Raw genomic sequence first — 13,902 nt, forward strand, 5'->3', positions numbered from 1 at the left:
TTTGTAATCAGTGATAAAAAAAGAAAATGATTACTTCGATTTCATCTTTACCCAAACCACGTTGGAAAAAGAGGGATAGAGTCATATAAATGTGATCTAATATCTATGTCAGCAAAGGGATAATTCTCCCTAATGGGTCCAATTAAGCAAAACAAACCTTAGTTGGTCCTGTTTCCTACAGCTTTCATGTCAGAATATGTAAACACTTGGAAGAAGCCAAGATAGTATTATGTCTTCTTTAATTGACTATGTGCGCACCTAAACAGCTTTTATAACATGCCTGATTAATTACTGTAGCTATCACACCTTTCTGTTACTCAACTGTTTTTCTGAATTGGCTGCGGTATGCTATGAAATGTTTTCCATCAGATATTACAGACAGTGCCTATTTAATTAATATATTTTGAGACGATGTGACAAATTCTGTTATGGCAGGTGTTTGGTATCCTCAAGATGCAAAAGTTTCCATTTTAGCTCCATTTTCACACAGCAATTTTTAGTAGAGTGAGATTAAAATAAATTTGCTTTTTCCCATTTGAAAAATGTGAGCCAAACTTCTTTAGACAGGCCTGTAGCAAAAGTAAATAAATAGAGCATTTGTTTGAAAGTAATTTATTTTCTTTAACCATTCTGAACATTTGAAAATTGCATGCCGATCTTGCACATTAGTTCTTTTCAGGTTTTTAAGAGCAGCTGGACAAACACCTGTCAGGGATGGTCCAGGTATATTTGTTCCTGCCTCAGTGCAGAGGGCTGAACTTGATGACCTCTCAAGAGCCCTTTCAGCCCTACATTTCTCTGATTAAGTCTGTCAGGGTGGGATCCACAAAAGTACTTCAGCACCTACGTTCTGTTTTTAGGCACCACCATGATCCACTAAACCCCCACTCAGCTGCGGCCTAACCAGGTAGGCACTTACACTCACTCAGTGCCTAAGGGTGGTTTTTTATTGTTGGTTTTTTCCTCTATGGACATGTGCTCTGCAGCTTCTCTCTAGGTGCTGAGGTGCCAATCTCCTGCCTGAGCATGTGCACTACTGCCTCATGATAGGCATCTGGAGATAGATATCTCCCACCAAAGCCCAAAAGCAATTCACAAACTGGGAAAGATAGGCATTTGATCACCTAAGTTATATGCAGGGCGTGGAGGTAGAGGACTTTTCCTTATAACCTTTAGCCTAATAGATAGGGTACTCAGCCAGGATGTGAGAGACCCCTGATTCAAGTCATCCCTCCACCTGAGTGGGGGAAGGGATCTTAACCAGGGATTGCATCTCTCAGGTGAGTGCCGTACCCATTACTCTAGAGTCATTCTAACTTTCTGTGGCCCAGTTAATATTTAATTATTCAGTTGTTTAAAGTGGAACAACTTTAATAGGAGAAATTGAGGGAGCCCCATATCAGAATATCCTATAGCCCAGTAGCTAGGGTATGCACCCGAGAGGTAGCAGACCCCTGTTCAAATCTCTTCTCCCCCTTAGGATGAGGGGGAACTTGAATTGGGGATTCAAGTGGGATTGGTGAGTATCCTGTCTTTTAGACTGAAAGTTATAAGGGAGCTGCTACTCTTCCTCCTTCCCCCTGGGTTTGTTTCACTGCACGCATCCCCCTTCTGTTTTGTTTTGGTCTCCATCTGCAACTTAGGTGGCTGAACACCTATCTTCCCCTGGTTCATGGATCACTAGGGAAGCTAGGTGCCCCGCCTGCAGCCTGGACTTATGCACATGTTGCCAAGAGAGAGTTTGGCACACATCCCTCTGACCAGCAAAAACATCTCTGACTAGTGTCTCCCGTTGGCTAGTTTAATCAGCACCCAGCTGGGTGGCTTTTTTAATAGCATTCTTAGGTGCCTACTTCTCCCCATTCATAGTATTAGGGAGCTGCGGTGTCGAACTTAGGCTTTGTGAATTTGCAGTGTTTCTGTGACTCTCTCTAGGCACCTAAAAGTTAGGTACCGCGGTGCTCAGCGTTGCAATTCTTATGTCCCTCCATGGATCTAAAGAGATGCATTGTGATTGCTTGTACAGGTAGTTCAGCGCAATTTTCAAAACAGGTTTTGTTGACTTTAATGTCCATGGACCACATTCAGAGAAGAATGTGAGACAGTCCTCTATGGGATAAGGCTTGCATAATGACTCCTATATATGCCACAGGAAAGGGAACATAGACAGGGCATGAACTCTGGCTGACAAAACTGTCTGTGGGGCAGTTAGCTGATCTGATGTAGAAGCAGCCTTCAGGTGCCAGATTAGCAACCAGTAGTCACACAAATGTGTCAGCAAAGTTAATTTAAAGTTGCTATAATGGGATATATTGATCCTTTAAGGCTGGTGAAGGAGTCCTCAGCTGCCCGTACTATCCTGTCCCAGGCTATTCTTTTGTAAAGGCATACCTATAAGACAAGGAATGCTATTGCAGATGAAGAGTAGCCTTTCTGGAAGAGGCATTTTTTAATTTGGAAAAGAAACCTACTGCTATCTCTGTTTAGCGCCTAAGATCTGGGTTCCAAAAGCAGTTACTTCTTGTTACAAAAGGGTGCATCTTTAAGTTCTTCTTCGAGTGATTGCTCATATCCATTCCAGTTAGGTGTGCGTGACGTGCATGCACGTTCGTTGGAAGATTTTACCCTAGCAACTCCTGTGGGTCGGCAGGTTGCCCCCTGGAGTGGCGCTGCCATGGCACTGGATATATACCGCAGACCCGACCACTACTCAGTTCCTTCTTACCACCCGTGTCGGTCGTTGGAACAGTGGAGCGCGGCTTAGCTGTCCTCCACTTCCCTAGCTTCTCTTCATTCATTTGATCTCTTATTATATATAGTTGACTTAATCCATAGTATAATTAGATTTATAGTTGTTAGTTAGTTGTTGTACATAGTTTAGCAGGGTTTGGGCTCTAGCCCTTCCCCGTGCCCGGGCCCATGCCCGGTTCACCAGGGTTTAAACCATGCTCAGCCTGTAAGAAGCCAATGCCCACGAGCGATCCCCACGACTCTTGCCTAAAGTACCTCGGGGAATCGCACATCTCCAACAAGTGCCGCATTTGCAAGCCTTTAAGCCGCCGACTAAAAAGGAGAGGGACTTTCGCTTAAAGACTCTCCTTATGGAGCCAGCCCTTAACCCTCCATCCTCGGCACCGAGCGCTGACAGCGCTCCCCCGGCACCCGGACCACGCCCGCTCTGCCAACACACCTCGGCACCGGCCTTCTCCGGCGCAGGGACCTGACCGACGGCCTTCAGCTTCCTCCACACCTTCGGTGCAGACTCGTTCGGATTGCCTGGCACCTACCCCTGCTGTGGCACCGACAACCGTGGTACCATCGACTCCGGTCCCGAGAGGGCCGTCGAGTCCGGTCCAGGAGAGCTCCCCGGTGAGACCCATGGTCGAGCTGATGGTCCCCTCCATGCCGGAGACATTCTCCTTGGCCAGGGACCTGATTGCGATGACTGAGTCTGCCCTGCCTCAACCCCCGGCACCACCAGTGCAGGTTCTGCATTCCAGAGGCAAGCCTGCCGCTATGAGGCCTCCTTCGCTGGAGTCGATGAGCCGGCACCGGTCTCGATCCAGGTCCCGGCACCGCTCAAGGTCTCATGGTCGGTCCCGATCTCGATGCCGCTCGCAGTCCTGGCACCACTCACCCAGGCGGCACCGGTCGTACTCGCTGCACAGATCCACCTCTCGTCCCTGTCGGTACTCTTGATGCCGCTCCGGCTCTAGGCACCGCTCCTGGCACCAAGACTCTCGCAGCCGGTCCTACCGCAGACGCTCGAGATCCAGGTCGACCTCCTGGCACCGTGCTGGTTGCAGGTCCTGGTCTCGGTCTCGGCACCAATACGATTCCTGGTACCGATCCCCGGCACCAAGGAGAATCCCAACGACAGGAGTGAGGGACTCATACCAGCCTCGTTCGGCTCCTCCATGGCCGTCCCGACAGCCATCCGTGTCTTCTCAGGCGGATAGCGCATACGCCCCAGACACCGACATGCCTTCTGCCTTGTTCAGCGAGCCCCAGCCTCAAGATCTTGGAGCGCAGCAGTGGGGATTCTGGACACCTTGGGCGTACCATCAGGCCCAAGGCCCTCTCCCAGGTCCACAGCGCTCGACGGCCTCAGAGCACAGGGTACCGGAGGCCACGATTACTTGTGCTCCCCCTCCTCCTATGGACGAAGGGTTGACCCAGCCTCAGGGCTTCGAGCTCCTCAGGGAGATGGACACGATCCACCAGGCGGAGCCCTCATCAGACCCGCTTGTTCCAGGTCTCTCCTCTTCATCCTCCCCTGACGAGGCTGTAGCTGGAACCTCATCGGCCAGCCCTCCTCCAATTGACCTCAGGGCCCACCAGGACCTCCTCAGGCGTGTTGCACAGAACATGAACTTGCAAGCCGAGGAGGTCCCTGAGGTCCAAGACCCAGTGGTGGACATATTGTCATCAGATGCCCCCACTAAAGTGGCCCTCCCATTTATTAAGACCATACAAGCCAATGCCGCTACAATCTGGCAGTCTCCGGTCTCTGTTCTGCTCGCTGCGCGAGGGGTAGAGCGCAAATACATGGTGCCGTCAAAGGGTTATGAAAATCTATATGTACATCCTCCTCCTTGCTCCCTCGTCGTCCAGTTGGTTAACGAGAGGGAGCACCATGGCCAGCAGGCCCCAGCCCCTAAATCGAAGGACGCGAGGTGCATGGACTTGCTCGGGCGAAAAGTTTACTTTGCGGGGGCCCTCCAGCTCCGTGTGTCCAACCAGCAAGCCCTCCTTAGCCGCTATAGCTACAACACCTGGGGGGCAGCAGACAAATTTAAGGAGCTGCTTCCACAGGACGCACGACAGGAGTTCTCGGCGATCCTCGATGAGGGGAAAAAGGTCGCGAGAACTTCCCTCCAGGCTTCCCTGGACGCCGCAGACTCAGCCGCCAGGACTCTGGCCTCTGGCATGACTATGCGCCGTATCTCGTGGCTGCAGATCTCCGGCCTCCCCCCGGAGCTCCAGCACACTATTCAGGACCTTCCATTTGAGGGCCAAGGGCTGTTTTCGGACAAAACTGACCCTAGGCTGCAGAGCCTAAAAGACAACAGGGTCTTTATGCGCTCGTTAGGGATGCACACGCCGGTAACTCAGCGCAGGCCCTTCCGACCCTAACAGCACCGCCCTTACCCTCAACCCCAGCAGAGGCAAGACTTCGCCAGAAGGCGAGGCAGAAACGGCCGCCGAAAGCAATCAGGCAACCAAGGGGGCCAGAACCAAAGCTCCTCCAAGCCTTCTTCTGGGCCAAATCCTTCCTTTTGAAGGTGCACGTGAGGACATTATACCAGTTTCTTTAAAGGATCTGTCCCTGCCCTTTTCCAGCCGTCTTTCCTTTTTCCTCCCTGCGTGGTCCTAGCTAACATCAGATCGTTGGGTCCTACGCACGTTGGAACTTGGATACCACCTACAATTTATTTCAACCTCCCCTTCCATCCCCCTCCCTCGTCCCTCTTCAGGGACCCCTCTCACGAGCAACTCCTCCTACAGGAGGTGCAAACGCTCCTCGCCAAAGGAGCCATAGAGGTGGTACCGGAGCACGAGCGGGGCAAGGGGTTTTATTCCCGCTACTTCCTAATCCCCAAGGCCAAGGGAGGTCTCAGACCAATCCTTGATCTGCGGGAACTCAACAGATACATGGTAAAGTTGAAGTTCCGTATGGTTTCCCTGGGGACCATTATCTCATCCCTGGATCCTGGAGACTGGTATGCTGCCCTCGACATGCAAGATGCCTACTTCCACATAGCCATCTTCCCACCTCACAGGTGGTTCCTCCGGTTCGTGGTCAACCGGCAACATTTCCAGTTCGCGGTCCTCCCTTTCGGCCTCTCTACAGCCCCAAGAGTATTCACCAAATGTCTGGCTGTAGTAGTCGCCCACCTTCGCCGCAGTCGGATACACGTGTTTTCATATCTAGATGACTGGCTTATCCGCGGGACCTCCGAGACGCAAGTCCTCAGTCACGTCCGCATTGTCAAGAACCTTTTCTTACATCTAGGTCTAATGATCAGTGTGGAAAAATCAACTCTAATCCCCACTCAGAGGATAGAGGTTATTGGTGCCACCCTGGACTCGACTATTGCCAAAGCCTGCCTATCACTGCCACCGTTCCAGGCTATGACGGCCATCATCCGGAGGCTGCAAGTGGTGCCGTTGACTTCGGTACGCACTTGCCTCGCTCTCTTGGGCCACATGGCAGCCTGCATGTTCGTAACGAACTACGCAAAACTGCACCTACGGCCCCTCCCGTCCTGGCTCAACTCGCAATACTGTCCAGCCAGGGATCCTATGGACATGGTCGTCACCATTCCCTCGACCGTCCTAGACTCATTCCAGGGGTGACTGGATCCCTCCATGGTGTGTGCGGGGCTTCCGTTCCATCCGTCCCAGCCCTCGGCGTCCCTGACAACGGACGCATCATCCCTCGGTTGTGGGGCTCGCCTCGGGCACCTATGCACCCAAGGCCGTTGGTCATCTCACGAGCTGGACCTCCACATCAATGTCCGGGAGCTGAGAGCGGTCCACCTCACTTGTCAGACGTTCCGACAACACTTACAGGGCCATTGTGTGTCAGTATTCACCGACAACACAACGGCCATGCACTATATAAACAAGCAGGGCGGCACGATATCTTCACCCCTGTGTCAAGAAACCTAACGACTATGGAACTTCTGCATAGCCCATTCTATACACCTCATCGCGTCCTTTCTCCTGGGAGTTCGGAACACACTGGCGAATCGCCTCAGCAGATCCTTCCTTTCCCAGGAATGGTCCCTTTACCTGGACGTTACTCTTTCGCACTTCCGGAAGTGGGGGTTTCCCCGGATAGACCTCTTTGCATCTCGCGGGAACAGGAAATGCCAGACGTTCTGCTCCTTTCAAGGCCTCTCACCGGGTTCAGTGGCGGCCTCTCACCGGGTTCCCCTTGTGAAGTGGACGACGCACCTGCTCTACGCCTTTCCACCATTTTCGCTCATCCACAAGGTCCTACCGAAAGTACGCAGAGACAAAGCCCGCTTGATCATGTTAGCTCCAGCGTGGCCTCGACAGCACTGGTACACCATGTTGCTAGACCTATCCATAGCCGACCCTGTTCCCCTGCCTCTTCACCTGGACCTGATCACCCAGGACCATGGCAAGCTCCGTCACCTGGACCTTCAATCGCTCCACCTCACGGCATGGCTCCTGTGTGGCTGACCCAGTCTGAGCTGCATTGCTCCACCCCAGTGCAACAGGTAATCCTGGGTAGCAGGAAGCCTTCCAGTAGAGTGACATATTTGGCCAAGTGGAAGCGTTTCGCCTGCTGGTGCGTGGAGCGGAACCTCCTTCCCGCCGAGGTCTCCATATCCAACATCTTGGATTACCTCTGGTCCCTCAAACAATACGGTCTGGCGGTATCATCTCTGAGGGTCCATCTGGCGACCATCTCTACATTCCACCCAGGGGAGGATGGCTGCTCAGTGTTTTCTCATCCGATGGTGTCTAGGTTCCTTAAGGGCCTAGAGCGCCTCTACCCTCAAGTACGCTGCCCTTCCCCTACATGGGACCTTAACCTAGTTCTTGCCCGACTCATGTCCCCTCCTTTTGAACCATTAGCAACTTGCTCCCTTCTCTACCTCTCCTTGAAAATCGCTTTCCTGGTGGCCATCACGTCTGCGAGACGGGTCTCGGAACTTCGGGCCCTCATGGTGGATCCCCTGTATACTGTGTTCCACAGGGACAAGGTGCAGTTGCGACCGCATCCGGCCTTTCTCCCCAAAGTGATATCGGCCTTCCACGTTAACCAGGAGATCTTCCTCCCTGTCTTCTTCCCAAAACCGCATTCGTCTCGCAGGGAGCAGCAGCTACATTCCCTAGACGTCCGTAGATCGCTCGCCTTTTATATCGAGCGAACTAAGCCATTCAGCAGAACCCCTCCAACTCTTTGTTGCGGTGGCTGAGAGTATCAAGGAGCTACCTGTCTCCTCGCAGCGGATTTCCTCCTGGGTAACGTCGTGCATCCGCGCCTGTTACGACTTGGCTCACGTCCCCTCAGGCCACGTGACTGCGCATTCCATCAGGGCTCAGACCTCATCGGCTGCTTTCCTCGCTCACGTGCCCATTCATGAAATCTGTCGTGCAGCGACCTGGTCCTCGGTCCGCACCTTTGCCTCCCACTATGCCCTGGTTCAGCAGTCTAGTGATGATGCAGCCTTCGGCTCTGCCGTGTTGCACTCTGCAACATCTCACTCCAACCCCACCGCCTAGGTAAGGCTTGGGAATCACCTAACTGGAATGGATATGAGCAATCACTCGAAGAAGAAAAGACGGTTACTCACCTTTGTAACTGTTGTTCTTCGAGATATGTTGCTCATATCCATTCCAAACCCGCCCTCCTTCCCCACTCTTAGAGTAGCCGGCAAGAAGGAACTGAGGAGCGGTCGGGTCGGCAGGGGTATATATCCAGTGCCATGGCGGCGTCACTCCAGGGGGCGACCTGCCAACCCACCGGAGTTGCTAGGGTAAAATCTTCCGACGAATGTGCACGCGTGGCGCGCACACCTAACTGGAATGGATATGAGCAACACATCTCAAAGAACAACAATTACAAAGGTGAGTAACCGTCTTTTAAAGAGGAGCTGCTCATGTACACAAGTATTTACTGGATCAGGACTTTAGACTATACGCGTATTTGGTCAGGGACTCTCTCTCACTATATATGTGAATAGTGCCAAGAACAATGGGACCTGAATCTGAATTGGGACTTCTGGGCAATAGTGTATACAAATGATGATTCTAAGAGAAAATTCTATATAAAGGTGAAAGAAATCAAATTCTGCTGTGGAACGTTCACAGAAAAACACTATGGAGACAGCTAGACCAAAAAAGATCAAGACATTTTCTTAAGATAGAATTTCCTAAAAAGAATATGATATAAGATACTTGACATTTAAAAAAACAAAACAAAAAATGAATAATTTATAAGAAAAATTTAATCATCATAAAATACTGTTTATTGTAAGGAAACACTTTATACTAAGACTGAAGTTCTGATACTTTTTTTGTTGACGTATCTCTTTCAAATTCAGTGTTAATCATGGACCCCCCCAACTGAGAAACTGATTGACAAAAGTATATGTTTACTTCATATAAACATGTTCTATTAATAATGCTTTAAGAAAAAGAGTATTGGAGTACTTATAGGTAATCAGTAAGATGGGTGTGCCTACGTCTTACTGCAGTCTGTCTATTCTTGGTGTGATGATTGACAAGTAAACTCATAAATCATTCTTCATTTCCAGTCGGGACCTGAACTTTGTCTTCATATATAAAATATGTTATTGGGAAAGGTAGTGACACTTTCATTGCTTCTGTAACTAAAATTGGGTACTCTGTAGCAACAGTTGGCCAAAACTGTCAAGTTGTCTATTCCTGAAACTTAATTTTCACTCTTCAGTCACAGGATAGTTCGAGCAGCTCCTGTCCTGCTTTTCCACTCCAATGGCAAGATGACATAGCAAAAGTTGAGAATGGATCCCGAACTCAATTATATTCCTCCATGCTTATATTGTTGAAAGTTGAGCAATGATTCTGTGTCTCATGCAGTCAGTTGTGATGCTATTAGTATCCAGAAATTCTGTCAATAGTGGAAACATCTCTGAGATTCCACTGCTCAGCCTAGTTTTCCAAATCTCCATTTCTTTCTGAAAAGCTGCAGTCTTGTCACTCACGTCAAATATGGTTGTATCACCCCCTTTGTGTGGACAGGTTTAGTGCATTCAACTAGTTAAAAATGTCTGTGAGGTATGCCCGCTTCATGATCCATATCAGGTCAGAAAGGTGTGTGGCAATCTTGTGATTGTGCACAGACAGAAAATCCAGCGGCTCTTTGTGAAGCTCAGAAACTCTTTCCAACACTCTGCTGTGAGATAGCCAACACACTTCTGAATGAAACAATAATTTGTCATGTCTGGCACCCATTTCTAAACACAGTTTTGCAAAAAGGCATGAAGTCAAAGGCCAGGGCTTTACAAAATTCTCAACTGTCACAGCAGCATTTAGCAAATCTTGTAATTCGGGTTCCATTTTCTTTGATGCAAGGGCCCGGCAATGCAACATATAGTGTGTTACAATTACCTGTGGGTTTATGGCTCATATTCTTGTAACAACACCACTCTTATTGCCTGCTGTAGCAGCATCACCGTCCATGCAAACAGCAACACACTTCTCCCAATTCAGCTTTCATTAAATATCCGATAATTTGACTATTTCCTGACCTGTTGTCTGTTCTGGTAATTCCTGACAAAAATGAAAATCATCTAAAATTCCCCCCAGCCAAACCTAACAAACAAAAACTAATAATTATGCTGCATTACCAACATCGGTTGTCTTGTGAAGCTGAATTATAAACTCTTCACATGTACATAGACTTTCAGTTAGTTGGCATTTTACATCATTTGAAAGCTCTTCAAGTCTCCTACTAACTGTATTGTTATAAAGTAGTATGGCCTTAAGTTTCTGTGCTGCATCTTCAGTTACTATCTCTTTGCATGTTTCTACAGCAGCTGGAAGAATCGGTACTTCTCCAATGGTGTGGGATTTTTACTCTTTGCAGTCCGAAGCAGAGCCTTTTCCAGAACCGATGTTATGTTTGTCATTTGAGTTTTCTTTCAGTTGTATTCTTCTTCTTTCATTGAAAAAAGACTCTAGATTTATCTTTATACTCCAGGTGCCTTGTTGTGTGGTGGCGTTTCAGCTTTGCAGGTTTCATTGCTTCGTTTGATAGGATTTGTAAGCATACAAACCCTTGGCTGATAATCTATATATGAATGTGAAGCTTTTATTTAGTTCCTTCCTGGTCAAGATTAACAAGTTTAATCTATGCTCACAATATTTATGTAGCTATTTCATTTTTGCATGTTTATTTTTATGCATTTATTTTGTTTTTATATTTTGATTGGTTAATGTGCATGCAATATTCAGTGGTGCAAGTACATTTTAATTATTTATCTTTGTTTTGCTTTCTCCAAATGTACAAGGAGGTGTTCTTTTATGCTGTGTTCAGATCAGAAGCCTAGCTAATTACTGTATTAGTGATTTGAGAGATGCAGCTTAATAATCCTGTGATACTCCATAAAACATGTATTGTAGAACACTTAAGTTAAAACTCTACATGCATTTGTAACAAAAATCAGCATCTTTCAATAAACATTACATTTTGAATCAGAGCTTTGAAGCGGAGCCCAGAGCTGGAGCATGGAGCAGCTCCGGAGCAGTGGAGCTGCAGGTTTTTGCAGAGCCAGAGCACAGCTTCAAAGCCCTGTTTTGAATCAAGATGGCAAATATTCTCCTGGGGAATGCATTTCCATAAATATCCTGTTCAAAGTCTCTGAGAACTTGACTCTAAACACAAGGATCTTAGGCTGTCTGTCTGCATTGAGGATTGCTCTTACTTGCATTGGCTACCAATAGCCCTAAGAGACCAATATGATAGTTATAGATTTTTCAGGCCAGAAAGGACTGTAATGATCATCTAGTCTGACTTCTTGCATAACACAGAGGATATGATTTCACTTAGTAATTTCTAGCACAATAAACTGGTTTTGAATTAGGAAAAAACACAAAAAACAGAAGCCAAGTATATAGGAACAAAATTAAAAAGGCCAAGGCACAAAATGAGATTAAACTTGCTAGGGCATTAAGGCTTAAACTTTTTTTTTTTTTTTTTTTTTTTACAAATACATGAGAAGCAAGAGGAAGATCAAGGACAGAGTAAGCCCATTGTTCAATGAGTAGGGAAAAACAATAACAGAAAATGCAACAGTGGCTTAAGGGTTAAATGCCTTTTTTTTTCAGTTTTCACCAAAAAGGTTAGCAGTGAACGGATGACTAACATACTGAACATCGGTGTAAGTGGTGTAGCATCTGAGGCTAAAATAGGGAAAGAACTAGCTAAGAATTATTTAGACAGGTTAGATGATTCCAAGTATCATCTGATGAAATACAACCTAGAATACTTAAGAAACTGACTGAAGAGATCTCTGAATCATTTGTGATTGTCTTTGAGAACTTATAAAAGGGCAGGAGAGATCCTGGTGGACTGGAAAATGGCAAATATACTGCCTATCTATAAAAAGGGGAATAAGGCTCACCTAGGGAATTATAGACCAGTCAGTTTAACTTTGGTACCCAGAAAGATAATGAATAAATAATCAATTTGTAAGCATCTAAAAGTTAATAAATAATGCCTTAGATTTGTCAAGAACAACTCCTGTCAAACCAACTTAATATCCTTCTCTGACTGGGTAACAACACTTGGGATGGAAGCAGTAGATGTGATATAGCTTGACTTTAGTAAGGCTTTTGATGCTGTCTCACATGATCCCCTCATAAGCAAACTAGGAAAATATAGCCTAGACAAAGTTACTATAAGGTGAGTGCACAACTGCTGGAAAAGCATTTTGAGTGGGGTCCCACAGGGATCTGTCCTAAATCCAGTACTGTTTAATGTATTCATAAATGATTTAGATAATGGCATAGAGAGTACAGTTACAAAGTTTGTGGATGATACCAAATTGGAAGCATTTTGAAGGACAAGATTAGAATTCAGAATAATCTTGACAAATTGAAGAAATGGTCTGAGATACATGGGATGAAATTCAGTAAGTACAAATGCAAAGTACTACACTATAATAATGCTACAAAGAGTACTGAGGGTCCGTATATGAAGACGGAATTATGCAAAAAGTAGCTTTTGGGCTCCAGGTTCAAACAACAAACATGTTTTTCAGAAAACAAAACAAAAATACATGAATAATGTTCTTTGAAACTTAATCTCCTATGTAATTCGTTGTGTCTTGAATTATTATGGTAATTCTCCTAGGTGGCTTATTCTACTGGAACTGTTTTAAACACAATTTTATTATCATTTATAAGTTGTATTTATAATTATACTGTCTAAATTATTGTATGTTTAAGTGCAATTCAGGTAAACAATTAATACTGTAAACTATTGAAAACTTAAAATGAAATGTTAAAATATAGCAATTCTCAATATTTCCAACCCTTTAGCATATTGAATTGTGTGATTGACACAAGTGCACTATAATTTGTCCTATTTGTGTATATTAACACCTCCAATGTCATGTTTGATGAGATTGTGTGGTTGGCTTGTCAGAACAAGGGATTTAGGAATATTGAGGGACCTAGCTGAGGCACTTAATGATCCGCCTCATGACAAGTTTTTTGACCTTTTTGTGTTTTAGTCAACATATCTAAATTAGGTGAAACTTCACTGAAAAGTAATTTAATAGATGAGCTCTGAGCTTTCCTTTAAATAAACAGTCTGCCAAACAAACAAATATTATTTGCCTGACAAAAACTGTACACTGTTCTCAAATTTTCATTTCTTGTGTTTCTCTTTTTTAGTGAGCGACAGTTGCTTCAGGAACCTTGCTGAAGACCGCAGTGGGATAAACCTTAAAGATCTGGTCCAAGACCCATCTTTGTGAGTATCTGGCTGCTACAGCTGAGCATAGAAAAGCTATGTTGTTATATCCTGTGTGTGTGATTGTAATTAGGACAGATTTACATATGATGAAGCACACTTTGCTTTTGTAGCAATCTGTATACCATGTGCTGAGTCTATAATACAGACAGATGTGACTGGAACCACATTGTGTCTTTCTCTGAGGAGACAAAGGAAAAAGAGCGGCATCATTGACTTAACTCCCAGGGAGCACAGATAATAAATGGAACACTTTGTCAGCAGTAGGGTTCTTGTTGTAAGGGAAGACACATTGTACCCATGTCCTCTTCCTTCATTTTTTATAGGCACAAAACATCATATAACTAGATTTTAATCTCCTGATTTTGAATTTACTTCAGAGTTTTATTTACCCTGGA

The 13,902-nt window shown here is 46.2% G+C and overlaps 1 protein-coding gene across 23 annotated transcripts in view; it reads left to right on the forward strand.

Annotated features, from left to right (window-relative positions):
- Positions 1–13,902, forward strand: part of GPHN (gephyrin) — a 596,340-nt gene that overhangs the window by 176,732 nt on the left and 405,706 nt on the right. For 20 of the 23 annotated variants that reach the window (XM_050953477.1, XM_050953478.1, XM_050953485.1 and 17 more), the window contains one exon: positions 13,426–13,504. The exons of the other annotated variants lie outside the window; for them this stretch is intronic. In XM_050953477.1, the coding sequence (XP_050809434.1) occupies positions 13,426–13,504 (79 nt within the window). Of the gene's footprint in view, positions 1–13,425; positions 13,505–13,902 lie in introns of those variants that run through there. 23 annotated transcript variants of the gene reach the window in all.

Source organism: Gopherus flavomarginatus, chromosome 5, assembly GCF_025201925.1.
Source record: "Gopherus flavomarginatus isolate rGopFla2 chromosome 5, rGopFla2.mat.asm, whole genome shotgun sequence".
Taxonomy (NCBI): domain Eukaryota; kingdom Metazoa; phylum Chordata; order Testudines; family Testudinidae; genus Gopherus; species Gopherus flavomarginatus.